General features: G+C 47.3%; 1 protein-coding gene across 24 annotated transcripts in view; it reads right to left on the bottom strand.

Annotated features, from left to right (window-relative positions):
• Positions 1 to 12984, bottom strand: part of LOC118219574 (calcium-activated potassium channel subunit alpha-1) — a 172936-nt gene that overhangs the window by 72691 nt on the left and 87261 nt on the right. For all 24 annotated transcript variants that reach the window (XM_035402823.1, XM_035402824.1, XM_035402830.1 and 21 more), the window contains 2 exons: positions 4081 to 4174; positions 3745 to 3856 (listed from right to left, as the gene is read on the bottom strand). In XM_035402823.1, the coding sequence (XP_035258714.1) occupies positions 3745 to 3856; positions 4081 to 4174 (206 nt within the window). The remainder of the gene's footprint in view (positions 1 to 3744; positions 3857 to 4080; positions 4175 to 12984) is intronic.

The following is a 12984-nucleotide window of genomic DNA, read 5'->3' as shown; positions in this document are numbered from 1 at the left end:
TAGTACGCAAACATACTGCGCAGCTGAGCTCGCACATACAGTATGCGCAATATTTTTCGAGAACCGTGGTTTACACCAGAACAGTCCAGTAAATGCATGATAGCTGAAGCTGATTCATGATTTATGTGCTTTTTATTCAAAAGGAACCCATATTAAGGACAAACAAAGTCGCATCCAAGTGGCTTCACTCCCAGTCATCGTGACCAGTAATTCATTCGCATACAGGCTTGATGGTTAATCTGTTCTGTTCTGTACTGTATCACATTTTATTGTATTGTATGGTATTGTACAGCATTGCCTGGCTGCAGATCCAAACCCTGAGCGAAGAGAAACATGAGGCAGCTGAACCTGGGTAGTGGATCCTCATTCTCAGGTCATGGTTCAGATCCTCAACAGCCTCTCAGAGGTGATTTGCAGCCCAAGTCATTCAGGTGATGAATCTCTATTTGAAGTGAGCAGCTTCAACAGTTCATTCCTCAATTCCTTTTCCCCCCTATCAAGCCCCTTTTTATGAGCAGAAACTGGCTGACAGCAGCTAAATAAGAAGAAATAAATATTTGATGACTCTCAGAAGAATTACTCAGGAGGATTCTTAACTTTGTTAAGAAACCATTAATATGGTTCAGATATAGTTATCAGCAGAGGGGTCTGTGATAAAAATGTACAACATGGAGGACAAGCCTGTTTTTTCAGAAACTTTAGGGGGTGTTAAGTGGACGGGGGCAAAGACTCATGTTCCAACAGTACTTTCCTCAGTTTCTTCATATGAGAAATTAAGAGAGAAGGAAGAGAGAGAGAAGCTATGTTTCGAACCTGTGGCTGCATTCCAAAGTGCAGCCCCTGATTAACACAGACAGCGATGCAAATCTGTGCACTTTGTAAGACATGATCAGAGCTACAGCCCATTCAGGTAAACGTGCAGGGGGCAGCAGCACTGCTGTTAGCCTATCCTGAGAAGCACCTTGCAGCCTGAAGTGCTCTCTGACTGCGCTAGTCCCCCAGCGTACAGGTGAGCACAGTGTCGCCCGCGGCTCTCTCATTCACATACACCTGGAACAGAGCAGCTGTGAAATTCTCACCGCGTATAATGCAGAGTGTGGCTCATCCAATAACCCGCAGCAGAGTTAATCTCAGCGGGAACCAAGCCACCAAACCTGTGGTGTATCATTAACCCCCCCCCCCCACGCACTGACTCCGCCCACACTTTCCCCTGCACCGCAGCCAGAGGACTTGAGTCTGTATGAGGTCACATGACTGTGTGGAGGGGACAGGGGTCTGTTAATCTGGGTCTGTATGAGGTCACATGACTGTGCAGAGGGGACAGGGGTCTGTTAATCTGGGTCTGTATGAGGACACATGACTGTGCGGAGGGGACAGGGGTCTGTATGAGGTCACATGACTGTGTGGAGGGGACAGGGGTCTGCATGAGGTCACATGACTGTGCGGAGGGGACAGGGGTCTGTTAATCTGGGTCTGTATGAGGTCACATGACTGTGCGGAGGGGACAGGGGGACAGGGGCTCTGAGCTACATTTAGCCAGAAACCAATCAGAAAATCCATTTAAACAATGGTGGGGGATTTCAGACGAATCTGTCTGTGACTAATTCCCACTTCAGCTAAAATCACAAATCCCTGTTTCTCATTTGCTAAGCTGATGGAGAGATTTAGAGAGAGAGCGACAGAGACAGAGACACAGAATGTGCATGTGTGTGTGAATGTGTGTGCGTGCATGTGTGTGTATGTGTGTGTGTGCGTGCATGCATGTGTGTTTGTGTGTGTCCATGTGTGAGTGTGTGTGCATGTGTGCGTGAGTGTGTGTGTGTACACAGGACTGGGACTTAGAAGAGATTGATTGAAAGTGCAGGTGGATTAGGTTAATCACAGGTAATGTTCACACCAGGCACTAGGATGACCCCGGAGTGTAAATATAACAACAATATCGCAGAGTGCCACTAACGGGGAAAACGCACAACAGCAACACGGCCTTCAAAAGAACAATGCAATCCCCATCTTTAACAGCACGAGCTGGGCCTGCCGTTAAATGTCCGGCCCTTCTGTCAAGGTAACAAACAAACAATTTCCCCAAGATCATTTCCATGAGGACCACATTCATGTGGAATTCCGCTGTCCTTTAATGAAAATCTAATTTAACCACCTACTTAGGTCTCTAATTCCAGTGACAGACGGGCTCGGGCTCACGCTCTCCCAGAGCAAAGAGTCCCGGCCCTTTGTATTGCCCCTGGTGCGGGACCGCAGCTAACGCTTCCAGTCCATAGCACCGCGGCGAGCGGGAGCCGTATGATGCTGTCGAACCGACACGCGCGTCAGTGTGCATTACCAAAGCTTTTTACGTCGCTGCTCCCGCCGGACCGAGCGACCGGGGCCGCCGCCCCTGATGGCGCACTACCGCCGCGCCCCATCAGCGCCACGGCCGGGGCTGATGCAGACAGAGAGTGACTGAAAATCGTTACAATCAGGAGAAGACACGGCTCAGACGCCACTGTCCTGCCACGACGGTACAGCACAAACCCATTAATGGCATCCCCGCGGGTAACACAGCAGAAACTCGCTCTTAGCCAGAGAGGAGCGCAGCCGCCGAACATCCGGAACATTCCGCGGCGCAATGCGTAGGGCACGCGATCAACAGGTGTGGCCAAGTCCGTTTTATGTTCATTTCAAATGACTAGCATGGGGCGTTGCAGGTGCTCTTCGTAAACATGAACGTAAACGTGTTAAATGCTCTCTATACCACAATATTTCTGTTCTAAAACTATAATTTTGTGTTGTTATATTACACAAGAACGGAAAACAATCTTACAAAAATGGAGCTAAATCCCTTAAAATTTTAATCACTGGCCCGAGCCACTTACAAAACAACGTACTTTTCTGAACAAGAAAACAACAGATATGATCACTGCGCCGCATAATAAAATCAGAAGCTCTGCAGCTTCTGGAAAGCCAACGGTAAACAAAGACTCCGCCGTCACGTGAACCTCATGCAGTCACGTGCCGCTGCTGAAGATCGGGGCCGGAGTCCAGCGTCTTCCCTTTCCACCGGGGCACTTAAGAACTTAATTAAATTATTTACCACCTTAAAAGAGACACTTAAGCCCTGCATTTATTTACTGACTGAATTAAACCGACCAACAGGTTTGAGGTTTTTAATCATATATAAAGAGCTGTAAGATCCGTCTCTCTGACTTTCTGCGGATGTTATATTTCACGCCTGAGTAGCCTATGCAAGTATCTGGCTCCACGCGCTCAAAAGCAAATAAATGAACGCAAAGAGATTAATTTCTCCTTTATTTTTTTTAAGATTTAAGAAGTGATCATAAAGATCTCTCACAAAGAGCAAACATTTACATTTACTGTAAATAAAATAAAATAAAATAAAAAGATATTCTTTTAATTTCAGTCGTTCTAAAACGCAGACAGCCAGGTTACAGATACATATTTTTAGCTTCTGTTAGTTACGCACTTCATAGCCACTAGGTGGCACCATAGTGTTTTTTCCAATATATAATTCCTTGTTAAAACAGCACATGAAACTTAAGATTTTTTTTTTCTCTTTACACTTTCTGAGACTGTCGGTTATCCGTTCAGACTGTCTACACAGAGTGACTAAGTGCCACACTGAAGGACAAGGGAACGCTGACTCACGCCTGAGGACACAAACTCACTCAAACAGGGGCACAGATAATACTGAGGAGGAGGGGCACAGATAATACAGAGGAGGAGACTCACCGAGCCAGCTTCTGTTTAAATACACAGAAACAAACACCGGGGGCACCGTGAAGAAGTCCACCACGGAGTTTACTTCCAACCAGAACCACAGCTTATCATTGGCTGCGATGAACTGGAGAAAGAGAGGGAGCGTTTCATTCGCAATGCAGTGCCGACATACAGTTAGGAGAGCTGGTTAAATTAACTGTCAATAGTCACCAGATTAACGTCTGGTACTGGAGGTTGTGGGTAGCAAAACTTTTAACAAATAAGTCAAAATTGGCCAAACATTACTTAGACCCATTTTCCATAAGACATTTCTAACCATGTGAGGAATCGTGAATTTTATGTACTTACGCGCAGACCAAAGTACAACAAGAAGAAGACGTTGAAAGCCATGTCAATCTGTAATGTGAAATCTTTGTAGAAATTCTGACAGGATTCAATGGGGCTATTGAAACAACAGGAGAAAAGATGTTTTAACATACAGTATATGTCATCATCTAAATACTGTACATTTTCTTCCACAATGAAACCAGGCACTTTACTTAATGTCTCACTAATAACCTGCATAGATGCATCCTTCATTCCTGGAAATGCTTTTTATGAAAAAAAAAAACCTTTCAACTAAGAAACATTTCATAAGAGGTGCATTGTTATTATCAAGACGGTTTTCTGTAGGAAAAAAGGACATGCATAACTCATCGTACAGGCAAGTTGTTTTAATACATTTGGATACCCCTGATTAACCCTTAAAGAACAGGCCCCAGAGTGTCAGGCCTCCGCTTTCATTACATATCTTTACCAGAAAGGAATATGGAACAATATTTACAAAATCGAATGAGATGGGATGTAAGCAAGTTATTGTATTTCGAATTCTGCGCCCAAGATGAGAAGCTACCAATTTGAGATCCGATATTGAAGTGACACTTTCAATATCTGAAGCGTGAATAAAAGTTATAATTATAAGGAGGAAGCAAGCCTGATTATCCACAGGGAGGGGGCAGTACTTTAAGGGTTAACTGAAGCATGCAGGGTATATGTTCATTGTCTTTGTTCAGGCAGCCATAGCAAATACTAGCATTTAGTGCAGTCCCATCCTTAATGCCCGTGCCTGGCACTAAGAACCACAATGGAAGAAATGTAATGACTTGGTAGATAACCACAATGGAACTGAAGAAAGCAGCTGACCCAGGCCTGCCAGAGTCTTCAAACGGTTTCCTGCTTTTACACCACAGGTCTTCAGGTGTGACAGACGCAGGAAAGGGCTCCACTATCAGGTCATTACACATGCAATTTGTTGACAAGCTTGCTGGCTTGAAGAAGCATTGCAACACACCCAGGTCCACGATACACCCAAGGATTTTTTTTGCAAATGCACAAAAATGAAAATAATTAAACTGAAGGAATTCCCTGTATTACAAACATTTGGCAAAACACAGAGGTGTCGCTGTAAGCACACGGGCAGCGTTTTTACGCCAAGATTTACGCCGTGTTTTAGGAGGTTCCAAAAGTCCCCTTTTTTGTTTCCATAAATTTCAAATGGTCACCTAAAAGTGTCACAGGACACAAAAAGATATGGGCGAGGTACAGATTTCAGACAGGCCGATTATAATGCCTTCTTACATACTGTTAGATTTGAGACGTAAGACAAACAAAACTCATTTAGCACACACAGGTTCCGTTTGCAGTACATTGCCAAATCGTAATACATTGACAGTTTAATTCAGCCCAATAAAATGACTGTGATAAAAAATGCTTCATTTATTTACCCTTCCATGGACCGAACTTAAACTCCTTATGCAGAAATGCACATTGAAACAAGAACCTAAATGCTCAGAAATTTGATGAAATGTAAATATGCATTATGCGTGTTTTTAAACATTCATAAGTAAATGTACGTGAACTTACTGTGCTGGAGGATATTGTAAATGAATTGAAATTAGTTTACCTAGTGGCTTGTATTTGGAAGACAATGAAGGATATCAGACAATATTATCCCATACACTGCGGTAGATAATATACTTTCTCTTTTTCCAATATTGTATTTTTTGACAGAAACAACAGCAGCAACATCATGCTACACTGAAGCTATGATATAATATAATATCCTGTACATATTTATGAGGTGAGAGCAGCTTAAGAACAGAGCATGTGACATGAAAACAGTAAATGGCACATATAGCTGACAAAATTAAAATGTAGACATGCTGAAGCATCTACCAAGAAGAGCTTTCAAAAAAAAAAAAACTTTCTTGGAAATCAGACTGCAGACATCCAGTATTCCTTTTTTTCCCTCCACAAATTAAATAAAGACAGCAGGTTCTCCACAGTGTCTGCGTATGTCCTTCACTAATGGCAATGCTTTATTCAATTTGATGGTTGCAGACATTAACAACAATGTTCTGAGTGCTGGTCGAAGGGTGAGCACTTTTTAAAACAAGTTTAAGACACAAAGCAGGAGGCTGAACAGCCCCCACAGCGTTTTTAGTTTTGTGTCTGAAAAATTATTTTCTTCTGAATGGCGCTAGCACAAAAAGAATTCAGAGTATTCAATCAAACCTACTCATCTCCGAGCATTATGTGTGATTCATCTACTGGTGAAATTCACACTCGAACATTTATGAAGTCCTTTCTAAGAGCTCATTTTGAATTTTCAAGATCAAATGGAAAGACAACAAACAGCCATTGGAACTTGTTGTGCAGTAGAGGCAAGTAGAGATAAGATGTATTCTTGAAGACATCAAATGCATATTTGCCGATCTGTGTATTGAATAAACAGTAGAAATCATGAATTTTACAGCCAAAGGAATGCTATGGAAAATATGTTTTACTTCTGTCTAAAGTTAAGCTGCTTCAGTATCCCAAGTAGCACTTGTTTGTCCCAAAAATCTTTGTACAGTCAGAAATGTTCACAACATGCAGTTGAGGAAGAAAGTGTAATATTGTGAGTTGTTAATAGTGCCCCATGCAATGACATGGAATCCTTAACAGAGAATTGAACTTCCTGTTTGCAGTCCAATTTGTAATTAGGCATGCAAGACTATCAAGTGTGGAGTATATCAGCGTAACCAAAACCATATGATATTAACATAAATATTTCCAGTAAGAACACATGCAATATATAAGTTTGCTTCTAGAAGTCGGCATTAATAATGCATATTCAAATATAATTGCACATTTTTAAAAGTCTATAGTGTCATGGTCCTGTTTTCCTGTCTGTGTTTCCCCTGTTGGGCCGCCAGATGGCGGCACTTCTGTTTTGTGTCCTGTTCCCCCCTGTTAATTGTATTATTGGTTGTCTCGTTATCCCATCATTGTTCCCACCTGTCTTATCCCCTCCTTCTGGTTTGATTGTTTTTTGAGTTCACCTGTGTCTTGTTACCCCTGTCTATTTAAGTTCTCTGTTCCCTTGACTCGGGTGCTGGTTCCTTGTGTTTGTTCCCGATATCTGTTGGTTTCAAGCGTATGTACCTGCCTGTGTTTGTTCTGACTTGTGTTTTGTTTGACCTGCCCTTGTCTGCTACCTGCCTGTGTTCTGCCCTGCCCATGTTTGTGAGTTCCTCTTGTTTTCTGTTTTATTTAGATATTTTTTGAGTTTGTGTTTTTGCCCTTCGTGTCCTTTCTGTTCCCTGTTTGTTTGCCTTATTTATATTTTTTGAGTTTGTGTTTTTGCCCTTCGTGTCCTTTTCTGTTCCGTGTGTTTGCCTTTCTGTAAGTAAAGTCTTTGTTAATTTTCTCCCCTTTGAGTTTCGTGTTTTTTCCACTCTGCGCCTGGGTCCCAGCACCCGTACCGTCACAGAAGGAACCAGCCAGTTTGGGACCCAGCAGAGGTTTTTTTTTTTTTTTTTTTTTTTTTTGTTTAAAATGCCATCGGGGTGGTGGGAGCTTCAACCTCCCAGTGCCCGGGGCGGGCGGTCGCGGAGGCGCCGTGGTCGGGCTGCCTCCCGGTCAGCCAGACCTCCAGCTGATCAGCCGGCGGATCCTGACCCTTTTGAGGGGTCGCGGCTTGCAATCTTCCCAGGGTCCGGCCCGCGGGGGTCCCGCCGGTCCCGTCCGGCTGCCCAGCCGGGTTCCCTACAGCTGTGGTCTGTGTTCCTGTCCCCTGCCCAGCCCAGATGGCAGGGCCCTCGGCCTGCTCCACCCCAAGTCCCAGAGGGACCTTCACGGCCTGCTCTGCCCCGAGTGCCGGAGGGACCTTCACGGCCTGCTCGGCCCCGAGTGCCGGAGGGACCTTCACGGCCTGCTCTGCCCCGAGTGCCAGAGGGACCTTCACGGCCTGCTCTGCCCCGAGTGCCGGAGGGGCCTTCACGGCCTGCTCTGCCCCGAGTGCCGGAGGGGCCTTCACGGCCTGCTCTGCCTCGAGTCCCGGAGCGGCCTTCACGACCTGCTCTGCCTCAAGTCCCGGAGCGGCCTTCACGGCCTGCTCTGCCTCAAGTCCCGGAGCGGCCTTCACGGCCTGCTCTGCCTCAAGTCCCGGAGCGGCCTTCACGGCCTGCTCTGCCTCAAGTCCCGGAGCGGCCTTCACGGCCTGCTCTGCCTCAAGTCCCGGAGCGGCCTTCACGGCCTGCTCTGCCTCAAGTCCCGGAGCGGCCTTCACGGCCTGCTCTGCCTCAAGTCCCGGAGCGGCCTTCACGGCCTGCTCTGCCTCAAGTCCCGGAGGGGCCCCCAGAACCGCCTCGAGCCCCGGAGAGGCCCCCAGATCCGCCTCGAGCCCCGGAGAGGCTCCCAGATCCGCCTCGAGTCCCGGAGAGGCCCCCAGAGCCGCCTTGAGCCCCGGAGAGGCCCCCAGAGCCGCCTCGAGCCCCGGAGAGGCCCCCAGAGCCGCCTCGAGCCCCGGAGAGGCCCCCAGAGCCGCCTCGAGCCCCGGAGAGGCCCCCAGAGCAGCCTCCAGCCCCGGAGGCCTCGCCTGCTCTGACCCTTCCGCAGAGGCCGCCTGCTACACCCAAGTTTCGGGCTGTACTTGTGCCTCGAGCCCCGGGGGGGCCTCCGGAGCCGCCTCAAGCCCCAGGGGAGCCTCCGCAGCCGCCTCGAGTCCCGGGGGGGCCTCCGGAGCCGTCCAGAGCTCCGGAGAGGCCTCCAGAGCCGTCCAGAGCCCCGGAGAGGACAACGGTCCCATGTGTTGTCCCGCAGGGGCCGCCGCAGACTGCTCTGGCCGCCCCGCAGGCTAAGCCGCCTGCCTTGCCCCCTAGCGTTCGTGCTTCCCCTGGCGTTCGTGCTTCCCCTGGCGTTCGTGCTTCCCCTAGTGTTCTCACGCCCCCCAGTGTCCGTTCTTTCCCTAGTGTTATCGCTCCCCCTAGTGTCCACACCTTGCCCCCTGGCGTTCGTGCTTCCCCTGGCGTTCGTGCTTCCCCTAGTGTTCTCGCTCCCCCTAGTGTTCGCCCTTCCCCCAGTGATCGTCTCTCCCCCGGTGTGGTCGCTTCCCCCAGTGGTCGCCTCTTCCCCGGAGTCTGTCCTCCCCCCAGTGGTCGTCCCTCCCCCGGTCTCGTCGCTCCCCCCAGTGGTCGTCTCTCCCCCGGTGTCGGTCCTCCCCCCAGTGGTCGTCCCTCCCCCGGTCTCGTCGCTCCCCCTGGTGTCCATTCTCCCTTTGGTGTTCGTCCTCCCAACCGTGTGTCCGTGTGTTCCCCGGCCCCCCTGTCTAATTGTCTGCCCGCCTGTTTGTCTGTTGGTCTACCCGTATGTGTGTCAGCCAGTTTGTTGGCCTGTTTGTCTGCCCCCCAGGCCGTCAGCCCATCAGCCAACGTGTTTGCCCGCCTGTCTGCCTGTCTGTCAGTGTGCCAGTCTGCGTGTGTTTTGTCTTGTTTGCCTGTGTGTCAGACCCTATGTCAGTTGTTGGGCTCCCCCCTCGCCTTCCCTGTCTGCCTGTCCCTTTGTGTGTCCGTCGGTGTCGCCGTGTGCCTCCCCGCCTGCTTGTCCCTGTGTCTGTCTTTGTAGGTCTCCCTATTGTGCCAGTGTCTGTCAGTCTTTCCCCCTCAGTCTTGTCCATCCCAGTCCAGTGTTGTCGTGCCCCGTCTCGTTGCTGTCCTTTGTCTACCTGGCCCCAGTCCAGTCCTGTGTCTACCTCGCCCCAGTCCAGTCCTGTGTGTCTGCCTTGCCCCTGTCTGAGTCCCCCTGGTTTCCTGAGTCCCCCTGGTTTCCTGAGTCCCCCTGTCGCCCGAGTGCGGGCCCTGAATTTCCCCGTGTCGCCCGAGAAGTGCGGGTCCTGAGTTTCCCCCTTGTCGCCCGATGTGCGGGCCCTGAATTTCCCCGTGTCGCCCGATGTGCGGGCCCTGAGTTTCCCCGAGTCCTGCCCAGCCCTGAGTCTCCCCGTGTCGCCCGGGTCCTGCCCAGCCCTGAGTCTCCCCGTGTTGCCCGGGTCCTGCCCAGTCCCGAGTCCTGTTCCCCCGTCCTAGTCCAGTCCCGAGTCCTGCGTCCCGTTCCAGTCCCGAGTCCTGCGTCCCGTTCCAGTCCCGAGTCCTGCGTCCCGTTCCAGTCCTGTGTCCCGTCCTGTTCCTGTCCAGTCCTGTTTCTGCCCTGAGTCCTGTGTCCAGTCCTGTTCCTGTCCAGTCCTGTTTCTGCCCTGAGTCTGTTTCCAGCCCCGAGTTCCCGTCCAGCCCCGAGTTCCCGTCCAGCCCCGAGTTCCCCTCCAGCCCCGAGTCTTGTTCTTGTTTTGTTCCTGTCCTTCCCAGTCCAGACCCGAGTCTTGTTCTTGTCTTGTTCCTGTCCTGTCCAGTCCAGCCCTGAGTCTTGTCCTGTCCAGTCCAGTCCTGTTCCTGCCCCAGTTCTGTGTCCAGTCCCTAGTCCTGTCTCTAGCCCCCACCCTCTGTTGACTCCCTCCCCGGGTCGGCCTCCTGGGACGTCAGGAGCCGTCCCTTGGGGGGGGGGTACTGTCATGGTCCTGTTTTCCTGTCTGTGTTTCCCCTGTTGGGCCGCCAGATGGCGGCACTTCTGTTTTGTGTCCTGTTCCCCCCTGTTAATTGTATTATTGGTTGTCTCGTTATCCCATCATTGTTCCCACCTGTCTTATCCCCTCCTTCTGGTTTGATTGTTTTTTGAGTTCACCTGTGTCTTGTTACCCCTGTCTATTTAAGTTCTCTGTTCCCTTGACTCGGGTGCTGGTTCCTTGTGTTTGTTCCCGATATCTGTTGGTTTCAAGCGTATGTACCTGCCTGTGTTTGTTCTGACTTGTGTTTTGTTTGACCTGCCCTTGTCTGCTACCTGCCTGTGTTCTGCCCTGCCCATGTTTGTGAGTTCCTCTTGTTTTCTGTTTTATTTAGATATTTTTTGAGTTTGTGTTTTTGCCCTTCGTGTCCTTTCTGTTCCCTGTTTGTTTGCCTTATTTATATTTTTTGAGTTTGTGTTTTTGCCCTTCGTGTCCTTTTCTGTTCCGTGTGTTTGCCTTTCTGTAAGTAAAGTCTTTGTTAATTTTCTCCCCTTTGAGTTTCGTGTTTTTTCCACTCTGCGCCTGGGTCCCAGCACCCGTACCGTCACATATAGTCATCCATTTCATTTTTGATCTTATACATAATCCACACTGATAACACTTCCACACACTAGAAACGAATAGCAGCCATTGCAATGCATAACTTTTGTAAAAAATAAAAAAAAAACACTGATACATATACAATATGCAGTACAATACATAGAGCAAATCACAAAAACTTCACAGATACCACAGAATACACGGATAGCATATTTATACAGTGCCCATGGAATTTCTCGGATGTAATCAGTTGATGTATATCGACTTCCTGTTTTCTCGTGATGTATGCAGTCCTTCAGAACAGCCAACAGAAGCGACAGTAACAAGACGTGACAGGACAATAGATCGAAAAACGAAAACAGCATTCATTAAAAGGAAAATAAAAAAATACAAACAGCAATAGAAATGAAATGACTGCTATTGATTGGCGAAAACCTAGTTATTATTTATAAATTCTGATTCATTACTAATATGGGAGTAGGCACATCATGCTGTACACTTAATGGAAAACATAATTTATTAATATAGAGAGTGAGGATGAACGGAGATTGGCAGCAGCCCTTAAATTCATCCAGGGCCCTGTTTCAAGAAGCAGGATTACTGAGTTAGCTGGATAACTAACGGGGCTAAAACCCGGAAAGCTCCCGAACGTGGAACATGGACTGAAGTAAAAAGAGCCGTTCCGGGTTTTACTCAGCGCAGTTATCCAGCTAACTCAGTAATCCAGATAACTCAGTAATCCTGCTTCGTGAAACACCACCCAGTTTTCAGTTAAAATGTTGTGCCTTACAAAAATAAACTTAATAAACTTTAAACATATTTATGCATAAGAAAAATTGTGAAAACAGCTACACCTTGCGAGAGCACACAACCACCTGGCCATTAAAGAAAAACGGCAAAAACAGCATTTTTAATTAACAGAAAGAAAGGGATCTACCAGCAGAGCCATTTATTTCCATGTCTTCTGGGGTGGAAGTAAGTGCGTGTCTGATCATGTGGTGGATTTTTTATGTGCTGTAATATACTTTCATTTATTAAAGGTATACACTAAATTAAAAATAAAATGATGTTACATTAAGTTGAACAGACTACATTTATACACAGTACTGGTAGTTTAAAACTGTATAATAAAACTACACTATTATTCCAAAGCCAGTTCTAACATTCTTATTTCTTTATAGAAGAGGACAGGGACCTTCCTCTCCAATATGTCTTCCTCAATCTGATATGATGGACACTAAACCAGTATACAGTTTTGATATTATTAAAAATCTACCAGATAGTGTATTACCCACCTTTTAAATGATACCTTAAAATGATATCAATTTATGTTCATGCTAATCATCCACATCTAATTATATCCATGCTAATCAACAAACAAAATAGAAACAAACTGTAGTTCCTGATTCTCACTTAAATCAACACAATGTTGATTGTAAGTAGAATATAGAAAGAAATAAAAATTAAGCGAAGATGAAATGTGATATTCTTCTGACACACATAAGACAGCTTTATATTTATGTTTTGTGTCTCGCTGTGGAATTTTGCAGAAAATTCCCACACAAAACATATTCGTGAACATAATAGGCCAACCGAGAAATCAGGTGTAGCACCAGTCAGTTCAGTTCTGTCAAATAACGAAAATGCTCGCTTCTGCATTTTGGTTCGTATTATATTTGACGAATGACGGCAAATATAATGCTAATGCTAGTTCCGTTTGAGCATGTTCTCCGCTTGGTAAAAAAAAAAAAAAAAAAAAACGTAGAGGACAGTTTCGGAAAGGGTGATCTCAAACAAAA

Source organism: Anguilla anguilla, chromosome 2 (genome assembly GCF_013347855.1).
Source record: "Anguilla anguilla isolate fAngAng1 chromosome 2, fAngAng1.pri, whole genome shotgun sequence".
In the NCBI taxonomy this organism is placed as follows: domain Eukaryota; kingdom Metazoa; phylum Chordata; class Actinopteri; order Anguilliformes; family Anguillidae; genus Anguilla; species Anguilla anguilla.
The sequence above is the reverse complement of the archived record's forward strand: the minus strand, read 5'-3'. Positions and strand labels throughout refer to the sequence as shown.